Raw genomic sequence first — 20,070 nt, 5'->3', positions numbered from 1 at the left:
TTAACCTATATCCAACTTGTCTTCTTTTTTGAGAGTCTGGGATCCTTGATTGTTGCTAGGAAGTCTTCCTCCAGAGCTCAGTACTAGAGTAACTGTCACCATCTATCTTAAACTATGTCTCTGCCCTGTCAAAGAATATCACCCTATTTGCTGTTTGTTTGAAATGTACTTCTTCAACGAGCAGCTAAATGAGCCGTGCTGGTTGATGGCTTCAAGACCAGCTTAAGGCCACTGGGCTTACTTAAACAGAGAGTTCTTCTCCATTACTATTAATAATCTGATAATATCTGATGAGATTAACCGGATCCTGTGGATCAAGTGCCTCACGGTCTCCGCAATCTTAACCTGGTTCTTACCAGACTGATGTTCAAACACTTTGAACCTTTAACCTTTTTTGATATGAAGCTCCTTTCTTAGAATATGTCCTTTCAGGTGGTCATAAGTTGTACCAGGCTTATAAACGAGCATCAGGCTCTTTGTCCTTCTGAATCATTCAATGCTCAGTTGAGGCAAAGTTGTTCTAAAGCCACATGAATCTTTTGTTCCCAAGGTATTGATGGAGTTTAACTTGAAATAGGAGCTCTTTCTCCCCACTGTGTTTCATACACGCTACTGTCTCTGCTGATCAGACACTGCTCAGCCTAGATATCATCCACCTTTTGCTTTATTTGGATAAAACTCTTCTCTGCTTTCTACAGGACCAACTCTTGGTGACTTTTGGTTCATTGATGCTAGCCAAGCTGCAGTTAAGGCCACCATTGTCAGATGGATCTATATAGCTGCATTTCCCTGTGCTTAACTTGGCATGGGGAAGATCCTTTATTCAATGGCCAGCCCTCTTACACACAGCTAAGGCATTCTCCCCTGTGGCCATGTATCTGTCCGCGAAATAAACAAGACTGCAATGTTGGCTATCACACGCTTCTGCTGGCACTCTTCTCTAAAGTCTCTCTTGAATAGTGAGACATTTTTGGTCAGTTTGTTTTCTTGTAGAACAAAATCTTTTTTGGCCAAGAACTTCTTATAAAGTGGTTTGTCTACCCTGTCCTGTGAGGTGAAATCCTCCTGGTCTGTTGTCAGTGCTCTAGATCCAGCCAAGCGGTTGAGATCTGGAATGGGACAGCACATGTGAGCTGGATAAAGTTACCTTCATGATGAATATCAATCCTAGCAATGGCTTGCTTACATTATGAACACCCTCCTGCTCACCCTTCCGCTATGGCCCAATAAACTGTATTGAATTGGCTATTTTAAAGGAACGTAACTGGTTGGGCTGCGCCTTCTCAGAGGAAGCGGGTGTGTCCACTTTTGATATTGGTGCTCGAATGAAAAGCAATAGAAGAAATTTCATGTTGCACCACTAGGCTCAGGATGCACATTAGAAATAAAGAGGTCACAATAAATGCAACTTTAAAATCTGTGAACTCCTGTTTATAAAATGAATGTTCAATTCAACTGTATTTTAAATCTATTATATATTTTCATTGTGATACTTTTATTGATATTATTATATCTGAATAAAGAGAATTGATTGATTGATTGAGAATGTTCAATTCTTTCCTTAGTTCTCATGAAATTCCGCACTGATAAAGGAAGAGATCCATGTCCTGATAATTATGGAGAGGATTCTGAGTTGCTGCTTCAGATTCGAAATGATGTGATGGATGCTCTTGGTGTCAGTCCAGATCTTATCCCAGAGGACTTCGCTGGGTAGGTGCTTTGTAAACTATTGTCATTCTGTTACTTAACTTCTACAGTGTATCTTTTGTAGATACAGTAGAATACAACATTCATATGTAAATAAAAAAAGCATTTATATGAAAAGAAAGTTGTGCTGCTACTCCAGTATTCATTTGACCCCAGTATTTGCTGTTGGGGATCTCAGTGACTTCTGTGAATCAGTGCCTCTTGAAAAAGAGTCCGTTTATCTTTGCAGAAAGTGATGTATAGTTAAAAAGAGAATTCCATGAATAGCAGAACTTCTTCTCTGTAAACTTCCTGCGTCCCTTATGATTTTAATATATTGGCATACTGCAAAAATATATATATATTTTTATTGGTTACCATGATTGGCTATGCTGCTGGTGTTTGGCACCACACCCTCTCTGCTCTCCTTACAGCCTATTTTCATCTGTCTTCATAAGACACTTTGAAATCTTAGCCCACTATATTTGATGCTGACACCACAATTGAATTCCTTGCCTATGTTGATAAGAACCGATTCTATGCCATCTGGTCTTATTCAGTTAGTTCACATACCATTACGTTGAATACTTTACTTTGGATGGCATTTAGTTTGGACAAATTGACAAGTTGACTTTGTTCATATTACTTTGGTTAGTCTATTTTTACACGCACACCCCCCTAAATAACATGCTAACCATATAAACAGCTGCGGCGAATGGTCGTTTCTGCAGGGTCATCCCCAAACTTCTTGCTTAGTTCGTTTTTGGTGGCTTTAGGACTCTGGGCACTTTACCTCTGCTAACCAGTGCTAACGTGCATGTACTCTCTACTTGAAATACGTTAACATTGCTTATCCACAATTGGCATATTTAATTTACCTCTGAGTCCCTAGTAAAGTCCCCCTCATGTGCTCAGGGCTTGTAAATTAAATGCTACTAGTGGGCCAGCAGCACTGATTGTGCCACCACCTTAAGGAGCACTTCAAACAGGGCTTCAGAGCCTGTGTGCCCAATTTAAACTGCCATTTCGACCTGGCAAGTTAACCTTTTTACCAGGCCCAAACCTTCCTTTTTATTACGTGTAAGTCACCCTTAAAGTAAGCCCTGGGCAGCCCCAAGGCAGGGTGCAGTGTATTTAAGAAGTAGGACATGTACTTTTAAGTTTCACGTGTCCTGGTAGTGAAATACTTTAAAATTTGTTTTTGACTACTGCATATATTGCAATTTATTCCTTTTTTTGTTTGTTTGTTTTATTGACATTTTCTCATTTAAATACATACGATGTTTAATCCAGGTTTTTAAGGTGAACAATGAATACATGTGCATTATCCCTTAAGGGCATTAGATATAGTGTGCCGAGTCCATAATTTCAATATTTAATCCATAATTTCAATATTTAAAGCCATTTTACTCAGTCCAGTCACATGGTAATTGACACATAAGCAGGCATTCTCATCAGGCCCAGCAACCCTAGTGAACCAGGTATCGCTTGTCAGCCCTCTTCAACAATCTCATGATTGCCTCCAACCATTCTAAGGTGGAAAGACAGTTCAAGCTACGAAGTGACATTCCCTTGTTCACCCACGCCGTGAACTCCATGTTTCAAGGGGCATCCGCCAAACCAATGGGGGGTAGGGGGGTGATCTCTGGCGAATTAAGGGAATTTTCCTTCAGGTACACTTGCAGAGGGTCCCATATATCACGTGGGGGTGAAGAGGGGAGTAATAACTCTTCCTAAGTAGTTAGCTGATCTCTACAATGAATGATATCTCCCAACCATTCCTTAAACTTAGGGGCCTAATCTCTCTCCCACCTACATATCACTCGACGCTTTGCCAGGTGCAGTACTAGCGAAACAAATCTCCTAAAGGGAGCCTCAACAGCCTCAGTGTACCCCAGCAGTGCCATAATGGGGGTAAGTATCAGGTGATGGCCCAGCATTCTTGTCATAGCTTCTGAAATTTCTTCCCAGAAACTGTTAATCCCTGCACATTCCCATGCCAGGTGAAGGAAATCAGCCCCCGGCATCTTACATCTGTCACATCTATCATCCGCACGAAAGTGATATTTAAGTAGCCTGGCTGGGGTGTAGTATGAATGGTGCAGGAATTTAGGGTGTATAATACGTAGGCAACTGCTAGCCGTGATCTATCCTGTCTGCTGACAGTAGTGCAGCCATTGTTTATCAGTAAGAGGTGTTCCCAGCTCTGTGTTTCAGCCAAGGGGATATTAAGGAATAAATTAAGGAATCTGGTAAGAATAATCATCTTCATTAGGGAAATGCGGCCCGCCAGCAAGAGGGGCATAGAGATACATCCTTCTATGGATTCCATAACGGCGGCCAGTGCAGGGCCATAGTTGGCACGCAATTATGCATTCATCTCTCTGATGATAACCACACCCAGGTATTTCAAATCCGACTCACACCACTCCAGTGGGTAATCCAGCTTGTAGTTCCAGGCCTTAAGAGTGAGGGGGAAGATTTGGGATTTCTTCTAATTGATATGAATATCCAATTGCCCTCCAAAGCAGATAAATTCATGCAGAATGGGATTAAGACTGGTCTGAGTCCTCGGACATAAAGTATGATGTCATCTGCATATATTGACACCAGCAGGTGTCTGGTAGGGTAGTGAAGAGCATACTCCTGATGATGCTAAGTTTGGCTGTGAGTGGTTCCACTTTCAACGCAAATAGGAGAGGTGACAAAGGGCAGCCCTGCCTAGTTCCACTGGAGATAGAAAAGTACAGAGAGCATCTGCCATTTATATGTGCCCTTGCTACCGGCTGACAGTAGAGAAGAGCTATCCAAGGGACAAATGGGGAGGTGAAGCACATACGCCTCAACACCCCAAAAAGATAATCCCACTCTAGGGAGGTGAATGCTTTGGTGGCGTCTAAAAGTATCTATCTATCTTGGGTGTTAGAGCGCGACTACTCACCCATAAGGGTCTCGAGGCACTGTGGGGAGGGGAGGAGCAGCTCCAGGCCCTCGAGGAGGGGGTCTAATTATCATAGAGCCACGTCTTGAGGTTTCTCGTGAAGATGTGGAGTGATGTTGTCACTCCCCATCTTCACTCACCCATCTCATCCAATTCCAGGTCTGTGTCCTGCAAAAGTGACAAGAGGGTGCGCAAATTGTGTGAGGCGGCATGCCCCGGGACAAAGCTGGATTGGCTGGGTCGGATTAAGAAATCCATCAGCCAGCTTAAACGATTTGCCAGGACCTTTGCAAGTATTTTAACATCACAATTAATGAGTGACAGAGGGCGATAGGATTCGCAGTCTTCCGCCAGCCTCCCAGGTTTAAGAATGGATATGATCATTGCCTCTCACATTGAGGCTGGGAGGACACCCATATCTTTGGTCTCCATAAATACGGCCTTAAGGATAGGAACCTTGGGGCCAATGACGCTTTTATGAGAATCAACCGGGAGTACACCAGGCCTAGGGACACGTCCGGACCTCTGCTTCATTACAGCTGCTCGGATTTTATCCTCTTCTATATCGGCGGAGAGGAACCCTCTCTGTGCATCGCTGAGCCAGCCCAACTCCACCCTATCTAGGTAGGCCTCCAGACCCAGCTGGTGAGTTTTGCGTGAGATGTAGAGAGTAGTAAAAAAAAGAAGAGAACGTAGCGACAGCCTTCCCCACATGAGGCAGTAATGGCCCTGTGGGTCTTGGAGGGAGCCCACCGGGACGTAGGTTGTGCTTTTCTTAATAATAATGGCCGTGCCTCTGGTGTAAGGGGAGTAAGGCTTAAAGTTCCTGTATGCCGCCCACAGCAGCAAATTGAGTATGCGTTGCGGGGCCCATATGTGTATCTTGTAGCATAGCAATATGAATGTTGTGTCGATGTAGATAGGTCTTGATATGTCTGCGTTTACGTGGATCCCCAATCCCCTTTCGTTCCATGTCAGGAGGTTGTAACTAGGTCAACCAGGATTATTGCTAAAAGTTTCAGTTAGGGCGACTGAGTAATATACGAGGTAAGTGGGTGTGGATTAGGCAATATAACTCCAGCACAACATATCGCACAAATGCAGACATGTGGTTATCAGTAAAATGCTCAAATAAAACAGTGAGAACAATTTTGAGCCCCTCCCCCCTCCCACACGGTCGGCCCAAACACGCCAGAGAAATTCGCCCCCCACCCCCCCAAAACAAAGAATGTCTTGTTTAGCAAACATTGTTACCTGCTTTGTATCACATCAGTAGTATGAGTACATAAAGAGTCCTATTGTAGAAGAGGAAGAGAAGAAATACAGGGAGGAAAAAGAGAGGTAGAGAATCAGCAGTGAGAAAGGGTTATGTAGAAGAGAAGGGGTGAGCAGATTTATAGACAGTGAATCACAAGAATAAAAAATAAGAAATAGGACAGTGTAGATCGTCTGTAAGAGGGGTATCCTTTTGGGGTGTCGCCAGTGAGCTCAGCAGTCCATCCTCGAATGAACGAGGGAGTCCAGGGCGAAGGTCTAGTGCCTCCAGTTGGCCACGGTTCACAGAGGTATAGAGTTGTATGGCTGCGACAACTGCATAGCATCCGTTCCACCATGCAACAGAAGAATAGAATCGGAAGTTAAGAATATGTAGAACACCAGATGTTTGTCATTTAGAACATATTATATACCAGTAGCATTCTTTGGGTGGCGTTGTGGCATGTCGGAGAAGCCCTATACGAGTTGGATTGCCCCATCTCAACCTGGCTCAGACAGCGGTGAAGAAGCCCTGGATCTCGGTGAGCCCCTACTGGCTGAGGGGGAACTATGGGCATTATGTTTCAAGAAATCACCAACATGTGGATTAGTTAACCCCTTCGACGCTTGTGACGGAACGGTTCCGTCATGCACGTCGGTTGGGCTGTGCTTATGACGGAACCGTTCCGTCATGGCCCCGCCCGCGCTCAGAACCTTCAGCACCGCGCGGGAATCCGCGCAGCGCTGAAGGGGTTAAAGAATGCTGTTGACCCTGAAAGGTGAAATGCAGGCGCACTGGGTATAACCGCGTATGGAATATTGGCCTGCTGTAGCTTGGGTTTTACTTAGAGAAATGTTTTGCCCACACTGCCATTGTAGTGTCTGGATGCATGGCGATTGCATTGCCTTCAAATGTGAGTGATCGTTGTTCTTTGGCCATTCGTAGAGCGGTCTTGCTGTCTCGATAATTTAATAGTGCCACTATAATGGACCACGGCATGGCGCCAAGGGGAGACCGGGCCGCTAATAACTGGTGTGCCCTCTCTACCACCAGTTGGTTAGAGAAGGATGAGGCGCAAATAGTGTTGTAAGCATTTGTTCCACATATTCTTCCATCCTCCCAATAGTAGCGTATTCGGGCACACCTAGGATGTGTTTGTTATTCTTACTCAACCGTGCTTCTAAGTCCTCATTCTGGCAGATATGACCATTATTATACTTTCCTTGTAGAGTAGCAGCTCACCTCTGTGTGAGAATGTGTCCTCCAACTCAAAGATACTTTGCTCTGTCTCTCCAATATGGCTGTCATGCTTTTCCAACTTCTGAGTGATGAAGTGCCTGCAAGAGCACGTCGAATCCATTTTGGTTTTCATGAAGATGAGATTATTTTGCATCGCGAGTAGTAGAGATTTCAGATCATACGCATTAGCTTGTGGGTCCTGCTGCAATTCCTCCGACATGGTATGTTCAGTGTTACTATTCTGAGCTCGGTGGATTTGCGAGCTTCAAAAGTTAGTTTTGTTTGTTTACCCTCGGTTCTGCCTATATTGAGAAAGCATCTCCACTGCCACAGCGATGTAGGACACTTAGGAGCAGTACAAAGGAGAAATTCACTTGCTGTGGTTCTCTCAGCTGGTATGATGGCGGAATGTCAGAAGCAGTCCCCAGATCCCACCTCCCCTCCCCAAGCATACCGGGAGGGGCATGTGCAGACCGGGGACACCTTCTGGGCCTAAGTAGGCAGCACGATCACCCGGTCCCTCCTAGAAGGGTTATCCACTTTGCAGACTTTGAGAAGGCAGGTATGCACCTCACTTGCAGCAGGCCCCTCCGCAGGCAGCCAGTAATGTAGGGATCCCCTGGGGGGAGGGAGGGGGCCTAATCCTCTCTGCGGATCACGGTGGCAGTAGGGCCACCCTGCAGGCTCCACCAGCTGCGAATCAGTTTCTCCCACAACCCGCACCACACCTGGGAGCAGCCGCATATGGGCCCAACCCCACGCCGGCTGTGTCTCCGTCCTACAGGCCTCAGCAGCATCTACACTCTCACAGGGGCCTGCAGTGCAGGATTTCTCTGCCAGGTAGGCACCGGCAGGGGTGATTAACAGGAAACCCCACCCATCCCACACATAGTCCGCAGGAGCCTGCTCACCGTAGGGAGGTGTACAGCCGCGCCACTCGTCATGCAATGCAGTCTTCACTCCGCAGGCCAAATGGTTTGTCGTGAGTCAGGAGGTCCCACACCGCACGACCGCCACCCCAACCAGGGAATTAATGCAGTTTGTCTGGGCCCAAAATGTGAATGCACCCCTTATAGGTCCGTGCCTTGCAGGTCACAGCGTTTGATGGCCACATGGGGCAGGATAATGTCGGATACTGAGCCTGGACTTATGGAGCCTCACGATAGTACAGCCCTCTTGCTAGCTGGCTCGCTAGCGCCCCCCTATATTGCAATCTTTTCTTTAAAACTTCTGAAGTTGTGTAGTCTTTTTGTGGTGTTTTCACTGTGTTACTGTAATGAAAGTGTTGCACAAATACTTTACATATTGTCTCTTAAGTTAAGCCTGACTGCTCTGTGTCTGGCTACCAGAGGGTTTAGGTTGTGTATCGTATCTTGCTTACCCTGACTAAGATTGTGGTCCCTTCTTGAACAGGGTGCAAACCTCTGCCAACTAGAGACCCAATTTCTAACAACTGCTCATATCTGAACCCTAAAAATCCAGCGCATTCTGTTACAATAAGAACGTCATCAGCGTACACTGCAGTTTCGAAAGATCTACCATTAATGTTTGTAGCTATGGAGTTCTTGTGATCATTGAGTGATACTGCATGTGGTTTGATGGCTAGGAAGAAAAGGGATGGGGACAAGGGGCAGCCCTGCCTTGTTTGAGAGGGAAAGAGTCAGACAGAACTTCATTAGACCTAATTTTGGCACGGATTTGACTACAAGGCCATAACCATTTTTAGGAATGGGTCAAATAAGTTAAAGCAGGACATTGTGGACTTCAGGAAGGGCAAAGCAACCTTGTTGAATGTGTTTTTCAGCATTGAGTGCTATAGCAGCAACTGGAGTATTTTGGGATTTTGGATTTGGAAACCTGTGGTACGTGTTATAAAAGCTTAATGTTATCGTTGAAGAGTCTACCTTTTTTTTGTTTCAATCTGTTTTTATTTAGTTTGTTATGGTTATGGTTTACACATGAACAGGGTTTACAGGCATGGTATGCGGTATAGTAGTTAATTCTCAATAGACATAACACAATATCAGGATTACGATGTTACGATTACAAGCCAGATAGCATCATTGCTGTTCATACAAATGGATGTCACTGGGTTACACATTGCAAATGGCGTACCTTAGGGTCAACGTACATTTTGGAGTCTGAGTATGTATGCCATATTACAGTGGTGTTCCTCTATTCCATCCCTTAGCCTTGAAATCAGGGAGGCGGGTGTAAATACAACAGGGGCAACTAAAGAACAACAAGCATTGGCAAAACCAATAGGTCTCGCTTTTGGAACCCTTATGTGTTTAGCCAGAGCTGTTGGGTTGGCTAATGAGTTTTAGCGCTGTTCTAGAGTAGTGTGGTGTGTGCCGCACATTGCAAATTTATAAGGAAAAAAAGGTTATAAGCATTTCTGTTACCCTCTCTATAATTAAGATGAGATGATGTCTGTTAACCTTATTATTAAAAAAAAAAAAAAATTCATATAAACAAATGTTTAGTGTTTTTTTGAGGAATATTAGCAACTTTTTCCTGCCTGTTCTATCGGTTGTTATACGTTTTTGTTGTTGTTTTGGATGGGGGAGGAAATAAACAGAAGGGTAGATGTTGGGAAATAGTATGTGAATTATAATTTGAGTAACAGACGTATATTAGGGGAGAATTAACAGATGTCAGATTTTGAGGGCACTATGGAGCTATAGCAAGAGGCAGCAGTTACTTGTGCTACGAGGCTATAACAGTCCCAGAAGTGCGTTATGCAAACACTGCAGGGCAAAGAAGGAAGGAGAGAACGCTAAGATCAGGGCTTTAGGTGGGCCGGGTCTCACCGGTGCTGAGCACCGGCAGTTTTTTAAAGGAGGCCTCGAAACGGGTCTCAATCGGGCTCTGTTTTGTGCCCTGGCACAAGCGGTCTGTTTTTTCCGGTGTGCCTTGACAGCAGGCACATCGATGGTGCGCATGCTCACACTGCTCACTTCTCACTAATGGAGTAGTTACGGCATGACGTCATGCCAGGGGAGCGTTGTAGGGGAAGGGAAATCCTTTAAAGAGTAATTTTCTCTCTGGATTTCCCATCTCTTTTTGAAACTCGGGAGCAGCAACATTGTCGTGGTGTCACCAGGGCTTTAAGTGGAAGCTTTTTTAATATTATATACTAGTCATAGTTGCTGCTTAATTAGCTTATGCAACTAACAACCATTGACTAAGCCAATAGCCCTGACTTGTTGTAGGTATGATGTTCCTTGTTGTATCATATATCTGGATGCAATGACAGAAACCGCAAAATACAAGTAGGGCGGCACACTATGCTAAGCACCGATTTTTAGCTTATGTGTTTTTAAGCCACGCCCTTAATGTCATTTGCCACGCTGCTTTGAAACCCGAAACCCCCTCCCCCCGTTTTTTCACCCCACTTAAAGCCCTGGCTAAGATTAATAAGAACAGAGGATGAAAAAAGAAAAAGCTGACGAGTCAGTAATGGCAGGAAAACGGAAAGGAGATTAAAAGAGTTCAAGTGGAAGAATAAATAAATAAGAAAGGTGGGCAGAAGAGAAGAGAAAGGCGGAAATAAAAAGTTTAAGATGAAAGGAAACAGTGAATACAGGCCAAAGGGAACACAGAGAAACAGAACGGAAAAAATGCAAGGAGAAGACTAAGAAGGTAGGATCAGCGAGCACCATGTGGGTGAAGGGGTACTTCTCCTGGTAAGTATCAAGGGTGTAATCTGCTGGTCACTGGTTCCCACTCTTGCACACAGATGCAGATGGTCAGTATAGTGACATGTGCAGCCTGATGGTCATTGGTTCTAAACTCAGCCACACAACTAGGTGGGTAAGTGCACCTACTGCAGAAATCTTGTGACTCCTGCAGGACACAGATTAAAATACCATAAAGCTCAGTGTGTTAATGCAGCGGACGTTAGTGTTGAACATACTGGTCACCACTTCCATTGATTGTGAGACAGCTAGCTCACAGCATTATACTAGCTATGAAAGCGAATCCGATGCGCTCCACTGCTTGGAAACTTCTACACCCTGTCCATCCTACCTACTGTACTTTTCCTTAAATCTGGCACTGCTTGACTCTGGTGATACAGAGTCGGGGCGCTTAGAAGCAGGCTGCATCAGATGAGAAGCGCCATTTACAAGCACTGAATGGGCACAGATTCTTTATTGCCCCATATCCCTTACAAGGTGACATTGGAGGCTGTCCAAGGACAGAAAAGGCATGGTGTTACAATCACTCGTCACGCACTGCAAGCCTATGGTTGAATCTGCAGATACACCTAGTGAGAAGCCACAACAGAAGGTGATAGCAATTAAAATTTCTCCTGCATTGCCCTGATTGCAGGAGGCTTGAGTCTACGTTTCAATCAGCATTATGGCTGAAGTGGCGAAGAAAGAAGGAAAGATGTGAGAATGGGGAAGAGAAAGGAAAGAAGAAAGACATAGCAAAACAGGAAGGGGTTATTATATATGTCACGGGCTGGCTTCAGACAAAAGCAAATGCAGCTAGCTGTGGTAATCCATCGTATTGTGTACATGACGGATGGCTCTCGGCAGTCTAAAGCACCAAAGATGCTGCTTCCCCGCTGCTCTTTATCAACACAGCAGAAGTCTCAGATGTAGCGGAACAAAAAGAAAACTAATGACGTTGAGCGAGAGAGGGGACTCGTGGAGAAGCCGTTATGGCACTCCTTGTCATATTTTTGACCCTCTGTGCAATGGCGTGTTAAAAAGCACGCGGCCTGCAAATAAAAATAATTGCCCCGACTCCGAAAGCACACACCTAACTTTTCTCCAAAACTGAAACTAAATTGCAGTAATCTTACTGGCGATTCTATCGAACATCCGGGGGTCTGAAAACCGCAGTGAGCTTGGTGCAGTGCAAATTTAAAGCGGCCCCACCCCCCAAATAACTGCACATTGTTGAAAGTATCTGCCTTGGGGGAAAGGGTTAACAGACTTGCACATGCTGCCGAAGTAAACGGAGGCTGGCATAGTGTGGGTGCTGGCGGTAGGGGGTATCCGCAGTGCGAGGGCTTGGCGTCTGCTTTCTGCAGTGTACTGAGAAACCCACGGCTGATCTTGTGCGCGGTGGGTGAGGGAGGGCTCCTAACGTGAGGTGGGTGGGGGAAAGCCAAAATCATAAAGAGGCAGCGACAGAAGAGAAATTTAAGGTGGATGTGATATAAATGCCATCCAAAACATGAAGCACAGCATCCGTGAAGCAGGCGATGTGCGCGCACCATGACGAGAGAGGAAAGCCAGATGGCTCCTCTGCTCGTGCCTGTGCGCGTATCCGCACACTCTATGCCAGACAAAAAGCTGGGGTCTGCTTTTTAAAGCCCACTCACTAAATGTCTCGCCAGAGCAGTGCATGCACTGGCTCAGGCTAGACCTAAAAACTGTGATTGGTTTAGTAATGTACCGAAGCATTTCTTGGTCACCTCTTGTAATTGTTTTAGGTATCTTGTCACACATGTCTTAGATATTAACTTGTATTTATGGAACAGTGTAAGGGGGCAAGCAGTCTTATATGTTATCCACTATCTTAAGGTAACCTCATAACAGCGGATGGCCTCATCTTATGGTGTCTCTGCCTGAATTATAGGGTGCCTAGTAGTTTAGCCCTCCATGATGCTGCAATGTATGTTTTATAACTCCTTGAGTACAGCATCCCAGCTTGGGGCTAATGGGTCTTTGTGGATACTCATGGTGTCTTCATGACGCTGGGCTTTCTACTTTTGCCCATGTCATCATGGATATTGTCAATGCAAGCACGTGTGGTGGGTCTGGGGCTTTCCATCTCCGGGTGATTAGTCTTTTTGGCACTGCCAGGCCCAGATCGATGAACTGTGAAGTTATGTTGTGTATTGGGCATCTTTGGTACAGGTATAGTATGTATATTGACCGTTCAAATGGGAGGGAGCCATCTGTGCACCGATGGAGGTTATCTTCTGCCTCTATCCAATATCTGTGTAGGTTGGGGCACTCCCATAGCATATGTAGAAGATCGGCATCTCCATGGGAGCAGCAGGGACATGCATCATCTGTGTGATTGTAGTATCGATTAACTTTAGCAGGCGTGAGGTATGCCCTTTGTGTAATATAGTATTGTATTTGGCGTAGACGTACGTTTCTGGGTATACACACCAGGCTTTCAAGTACGGAAGCCCATTCAGCATCTGTAAATGGTCGTTTCAAGTCTTCCTCTTAGTGATGTCGGAGGGGTAGCAACATGATTGCTGTGTGTTGTCTGAGCGTTGCTGCAAACCATCGGATGAGGTGTCCACCGTTTCCCACTATGTGTAGATACTGCACAGTGAGGTGTATTTGAGGGTCTGTAATGAAGTCTCCCCATTTGGAAGCTAGTACCCCCTAGTAGTGAATGGTGTAGTAAGAATTTACCTGGGTGTAATCCACCTTCTTTCACTAAGGTATTGTAAAGGATGAGGGTCCTCTCCCGATCCCCGTGTCATGCCAGCTCTGTAGCTTAGTGGCGTTGGTTATCAATTGTCCTCTGGGCGTTCCCTCCAACGATATAGCAGGCTCATATGGTATGACATGTCTAGTAATATAGAGGCTTCTGCTGTAACATCTGTGGGCTACCTTAACAGGCAGCGATTTAGGGGGGTTTGTCTTCGTGCAGGGGTGGTACAGCCCAACCAAGTCAAGGGGCAAGGCAGAAAGTCGGCCGCTGTGTCACAGAGATGGCGACCTGCCAACCACCTCGCCACCCATTGCAGTTGAGCCGCCAAGTCGTATTGTTCTAGATTTGGAGCTGCAAGGCCTTGATTCATGGGCAAGTAAAGTTTCCTTATCGCTACCCGATGCCGGGAGCTGCCCCAGATTAAATCTCGCACTAGTTTCTCTATGGGGAAAAAAGGAGGAGGGGGGATATATAGTGGGAGATTTACGAAATAATAGAGGAGCATCACAATTTTGGTTAGGGCCTTTCGACCCGTTACTGATCGTGGTAGTGTACCCCAGAACGTCAGTTGTGAACGAATAGCAGTTAGCTCTCTACCCAGATTACCCTCTAAAAGATCCAGAGGTTGCCTATATATTCTGACTGAGAAACAGTGTTATAATTTATGAATAACTGACTTTGTAGTAAGAAATACAGTAGGAGCATTATAAAAAAAGTAAAAATACTTTACAACGTCCCTGTATTAGAAGAAGTGTCCATCTTTGTAGATAATACGAAATCTAACAGGGCATGAAAAAGAGAAGGGAATGTTCATGCTACGCAGTTTGGGCCTAAGGGGGAGGAATCCTTTTCTCGTTTGGTCTGTGGTATTGAGTTAATATTGCCAGTTGGTAATCAGGTGGCCTTCCCAAGTAATGCATTTGTTTTTGCATATGAACTCCAGAATTAGTTCCATGTGCCAAAATCTGATGGGTTTGCAGATTATTGGTCTTGGCTGCCCAATTGAAACAGCATGGTTGTTCTGTTGTGTTGGGATGCGGTCAAAGGAGATGTAAGTATTGAGAGGGATATAGTCTTCCAGAAAGGTAATGCATGAGCCATGTTGTCTTTCACAATTTTCAGGAAAACCAAAGAGTCGTATGTTACTCATCCTATTTCTATCTTCCAATTCAGCGATGGAACGTTGCATTGACTTTGAGATTTTGTGGAGGGAGCTGAGGTTTTATTTTACAGAGAGATTTATCTTCAAGACCGCTAATTCGTTGTTCAGCTACAGACAATTTGTCAGTTATTTGTTTGATGTCAAATCTCATACCTACATACTGTTGCATGATATCCATGCTGATATTTGTGGTTTGGGCTAGTTTTAAGACATAAAGCTTTTTAAGAATGGAGTCCATTGTGGTTTTAAGCTCAGCCTTGCTGTTGATGGGTGAATCCACAGTTAGGAGTTCCGACTATGTCCTTTTTGTTGCAGATTATGTGTCTTTTTCAGCCATCCTGACGTCTTTGTCTTTCTCGTCGTCGACTACTGAGGTTAGAATGAGGTTGGAATGGGGATGTGATTTGATTGAAGCTGAAACTGCTAGAAGTCTGTTTTCTGCACAGGTAGATGAGGCCGAACTGCTAGGTATCTTTCTCAGCCCGGATGGATGAGGCCAAACCTACAGTACAGATTTAGTACAGGTTTAGAAGGTCACCAAAGATTTTAGCGTATCATGTATACCCACCAGAGATGATTGGCTTGTATCCTTTTTGCCATTATATCTTGGTCCCTTGTAGTTTTGATTAACTAGTGTATTCAACTTGATTACCTTGCACACTTCTGGTCGAGCCCACCAAACCCAAATAGTAAGCTATATGGACACAATGGTTCACAGGCTGTGTAAAATCCAGCGCAGATGCCGTGGTCAGGTGGTCAGGTGGCCTGTGTCAAGTGTATCAAAGCTGGCTGGGTTGTCTGTATCTTTGTGGCAAGTGCCAGAATGGTGTTTTTATAGTAGCTTGTGGGATACCAATACCTTTATGGTCCTTTTATAGCCTCTTTATGTTGGACCTGGCATCTTAGCCTTGTTTTTCCCCCTGTCATTTTTTGATCCTGACCTCCTGTGTTTTTTGGTTGTGTGCTGCATTTAAATCTTGTTGGTTTTAGAACTATGGGCACTTTACCACTGCCGATCAGTGCGAAAGGGCAAGTGTTCCCTGTGTAAATTGTGATTATGATTGTTATCCATGATTAGCATATTTGATTTACTGGTAAGTCCCTAGTAAAGTGCACTGTGTGTGCCCGGGACTTTAAAGGCTACTAGTGGACCTGCAGCACTGATTGTGCCACCCTCCTGAATAGTCCTTTAACAATGTCTCGGACCTGCCACTACAGTGTCTGTGTGTGCAATTTTGAACTGCCTTGTCAACCTGGCCCATTTGCCCGGCCCAAACCTTTCCTTTTATTACATGTAAGACACCCCCTAACGTAGGTCATGGTAGCCCCATGGGCAGGGTGCAATGTATTTAAAAGGTAGGACATGTGCTGGTGTGTTTTACATGTCCCGATAGTGAAATACTACTAATTCGTTTTTTTTCTCTATTGCAAGAATTTTCTCTCCCGTAGGTTATCGTTGGAGCTGCCTTATAACCTCTTGCAAGTGTAACTTTCAGTTGGGAAAATATAAAGATGTGGAGTTTAGGGACCCTAAACTTAAAATGTAAAGATATATCTTTTAGTGAAGTTGTTTTTTAATTGTGTGTTTAAAAAATGCTACTTTTAGAAAAATAGAAATTTTCTTGCTTTACTATTCTGTGCCCCTGCCTGCCTGTGTTACCCACATCTGGTTTAGACTTACAGTTGGGCTGTTTGTGCATTCACTCTAGACAGTCACATGAAGCGAGTTGAGGTGTGCCCTGTACATCCTATCTGAAAGAAACACGTTAGATTCCTCACCTTAGAATATCCCCAGGCATCAGGCTGGATCCGGAAAGATTTTTTCGTCAGCAATACCCTTGCGCGTCGCTAGGCGTCGTCTGCGGCTCCGCATCCGTGTTCGGCATCGTGATCGCTGGGATGACGTCGTCTGAGTACTTAGACGCCGCCCTCGCACGCAGACGTCAGTTCTTCTTTTTTCCGTGCCAGTATGCGCCGATCCTGGAAGAGCATACCCTTTTAGTCACTTTTTGACTAAACTTTTTGAACTCTTTTGGTTCCCATTTCCAGTTGACCTAGACTCTGGTGCCGGTAGGGATGCCTGGATTCAAACCATGTGACGCCTGTCACCGCCTGATGTGTGTCACGGATCACCACCGCCGGTGTCTCTACTGCCTTGGGGCCGACCATGATGCCGAGTTGTGCCTCGACTGCCGGGCCTTGACCTCGAAGGCTAGGCTGCTTGAGATCCGGCAGTCGGCTCCGCGCTGCTCAAGGTCCCGGTCGAGGAGGAGGTCGAGGGACCGGTCGCGGAGCCACAGCCATCACTGTTCGTCGGGGTCAAAGTCCTCGCATAACGGTAAGTCGAGGCGCAGCAAGAAGTCGAAGAGGCGCATCGCTCTTCTGACTCCCCTCGCCGGTTGCGCAACTCGGCTGAGGGTTCGGGTGGCACCACCCATGCGGCCCCATCGGAGCCGCAGGAGTCACGTCCGACCCCATACCCTCCGTTCCCTGGGTCTGACGCGACTCCGGCGGAGATCAGTGACTTCCTCGTGGCCAAGAGGAGTCTGACTCCGCCGTCAAAGCCTGCCGGCGCTCCTTCGGACCCGCAGGCTCGACTGGGAGGCCTAGCGAGCTGGCGGCTTTGGCGCCGTCGTCGACTTCGGTCCAAACGCCGCAGGCCCCGTGGGATCCAGGCCTGGATCCCGGTCTACCCCGGTCGACCTTACGACCCCTCCGCCGGCATCGACCCCTTCGGTGCCGCCTCTGGTGCCGTCTTCGGAGGATGTCGTTCCCAGGTTTAGTCCCGGTCCGGGCCCGGCGTCGGAGCGGCACCGCCCGGCTCCGATGGATGACAGGTTCATCTTCCGCCCGGCTCCGACCATTCCACCTGTCTACCAGGAGTTGGATGACGGGGATGACTGGGAGGGGTCTGAGGACCCTCTGGCACAACAGCGCAAGTTATCTCAGGACTGGGCAGAAGAGCTGAGGGATGCCAGTGGTCTTGACACCTCCCCTGACACTGGCTTCATCTTTCCTCCCGCCGTGGCTACGGAGGAGGGTGCTACCTATTCTGTGGTGCTGCGCAGGGCTGCTGAAGCTCTCCGGCTGGAGCTCCCTGCAGTGGCCGTGAGGACTAATCTCCTCACTGAAGTGCTTCAACAGCCAGTAAGCTCATCGGAGCCTCTGCTGCAATTCAATGAAGCACTGACGGACGTTCTGATGGGCACCTGGTCCAAGCCCTCCACAGTCCCTCCTGTGGACCGGAACGTGGCCCGGCGCCACCGGCCCCAGGCGACCCCAGCTTTCTGTCTGTGCACCCCACGCCCGAGAGCCTGGTTATCCAGGCCTCTACCTCCCAGACCGCCTTCCCGTCTGCTCCCCCGGATCGGGAATCCAAAAGGTTGGAACAGTTTGGGAAGAAACTGTTCTCCTCCCTTAGTTTGGGGTTTCGGTCTATCAACACCGCGTGCCTTTTGGACCGTTACACCCACTCCTTGTGGGATACGGTGGCGGACGTGCTGCCCCAGTGTCCGGAGGAGTCCCAGACACGGCTCGCCAAGGCTCTTGCCAAGGGGCGGGATGTGGCACGGTATTAGATACGATGTGGGCTGGACACAACTGACTTGCTGGGCAGGGCAATCGCGACCACGGTGGCGATTCGTCGCCACGCCTGGCTGAGATCCACGAATTTCTCCGGGGATGTCCAGAGCACCCTCATGGACATGCCCTTCGATGGCCGTTGCCTTTTTGGCGACAAAGCGGATAGTGTGCTGGAGCGCTTTAAGGACTCCAGGGCTACGGCCAAGTCCTTGGGCCTCTCGGCCCGCGCCTGCAAACTTCCGCTTTTCGCCCCTTTCGTGGCCAAGGAAGGGGCGCCCCCTCACGTCCGTCTAGCCACAGGCCGCAGAACCAGCCTCAACGCGGATGTAGCTTCCGCCGAGGCGGAGCAGGGGGACAGAGAGCCGGTCTGGCCACATCTGCCCCAGCAGCATCCGCCTCAAAGCCCTCCTAGTCCGAGCTTTCAGGCCCATTCCATGCCAGTGGGAGGCAGAGTTCGCCATCACCTGCCCCACTGGCGTACCATCACATCGGACAGGTGGGTGCTGCAAATCGTCTGAAGGGGCTACTCCCTCCCCTTCAAGGCGACCCCTCCAACCATGCCACCGCAGTTCCACCGCATGTCGGGGGATCATTTGCAACTATTGCAGGAGTAAGTTACGGCTCTCTTGGCCAAGGGGGCCATCAAGCGCGTTCCTGGCCCAGAAGTAGGTCGGGGTTGTTATTCCCACTACTTTCTGGTTCCCAAGAAGGGCAAAGGGGGCCTACGCCCTATCTTGGACCTCAGGAGCGTCAACGCCTTCCTCCGGAAGGAGAAGTTCAAAATGCTCACCTTAGCTCAGGTTCTGGCTGCCCTAGACCCTGGAGACTGGATGGTAGCGTGGGACTTGCAAGACGCTTATTTCCACATCCCCATCCTGCCGGCCCACTGGCGTTACCTGCGGTTCACGGTCATCTCCCACCTCCAGACTACGGCCGACCTCCTGCATTTGCTGGGGTTTTCCATCAATGTGCCGAAGTCGCATCTGAGTCCCTCCCAGAAGCTCCTTTTCATCTGAGCGGTTCTGGACTCGGCGCAGTTCCGGGTCTATCCTCCGGAACAGCGGGTTCGGGATATTCAGGCTCTGATTCCGATCTTTCGGCCTTTATCCCGGGTTTCGGTCAGGTTGGTGCTGCGGCTCCTGGGTCTGATGGCCTCCTGCATCCTGCTGGTACATCACGCCAGGTGGCGGATGCGGGCTCTGCAGTGGGATCTGAAGTTTCAGTGGGCCCAGCATCGTGGCAACCTGTCCGACCACGTCCTGATCTCGGAGGCACTGCAAGACAGTTGCAGTGGTGGCTCACGGACTGCGATTGGGTCAGTGGCAGAACCCTCTCCCTACCACAACCGGAGCACGTAGTGGTGACGGATGCGTCCCTCCTGGGATGGGGGGGGGCCACATGGGAGACGCGAAGATCAGAAGCCTCTGGTCTCCGGCGGAGTCCCGGCTCCATATCAACCTATTGGAGCTGTGGGCGATCCGACTTGCACTGAAGGCATTCCTTCCCTCTGTTCGGGGGAGTGTAGTGCAGGTGTTCACGGACCACACCACCGCCATGTGGTATTGCAACAAACAGGGCGGGGTGGGGTCGTGGACCCTTTGTCGGAAGGCTCTGCACCTCTGGACATGGCTGGAACATCAGGGCATCACCGTGGTGGTTCAACACCTGGCGGGCTCTCTGAACGCCAGAGCGGACGAACTCAGCTGCCGGTGCATGATGGATCACGAATGGTGTCTGAACTTGGACGTGGCGCAAGGACGCTTTCGGCAGTGGGGAGAGCCTTGGTTA

The 20,070-nt window shown here is 47.7% G+C and overlaps 1 protein-coding gene across 1 annotated transcript in view; it reads left to right on the top strand.

The window, feature by feature from the left end:
- The window catches only part of SAE1 (SUMO1 activating enzyme subunit 1), a 382,599-nt gene that overhangs the window by 318,091 nt on the left and 44,438 nt on the right, over positions 1-20,070 (top strand). The window contains exon 7 of the mRNA XM_085625631.1: positions 1,566-1,710. Coding sequence (XP_085481757.1) covers positions 1,566-1,710 — 145 coding nt within the window. The remainder of the gene's footprint in view (positions 1-1,565; positions 1,711-20,070) is intronic.

This window comes from Triturus cristatus, chromosome 9, assembly GCF_964204655.1.
Source record: "Triturus cristatus chromosome 9, aTriCri1.1, whole genome shotgun sequence".
NCBI lineage: Eukaryota > Metazoa > Chordata > Amphibia > Caudata > Salamandridae > Triturus > Triturus cristatus.
This window is presented reverse-complemented; position numbering and strand designations above follow the sequence as displayed.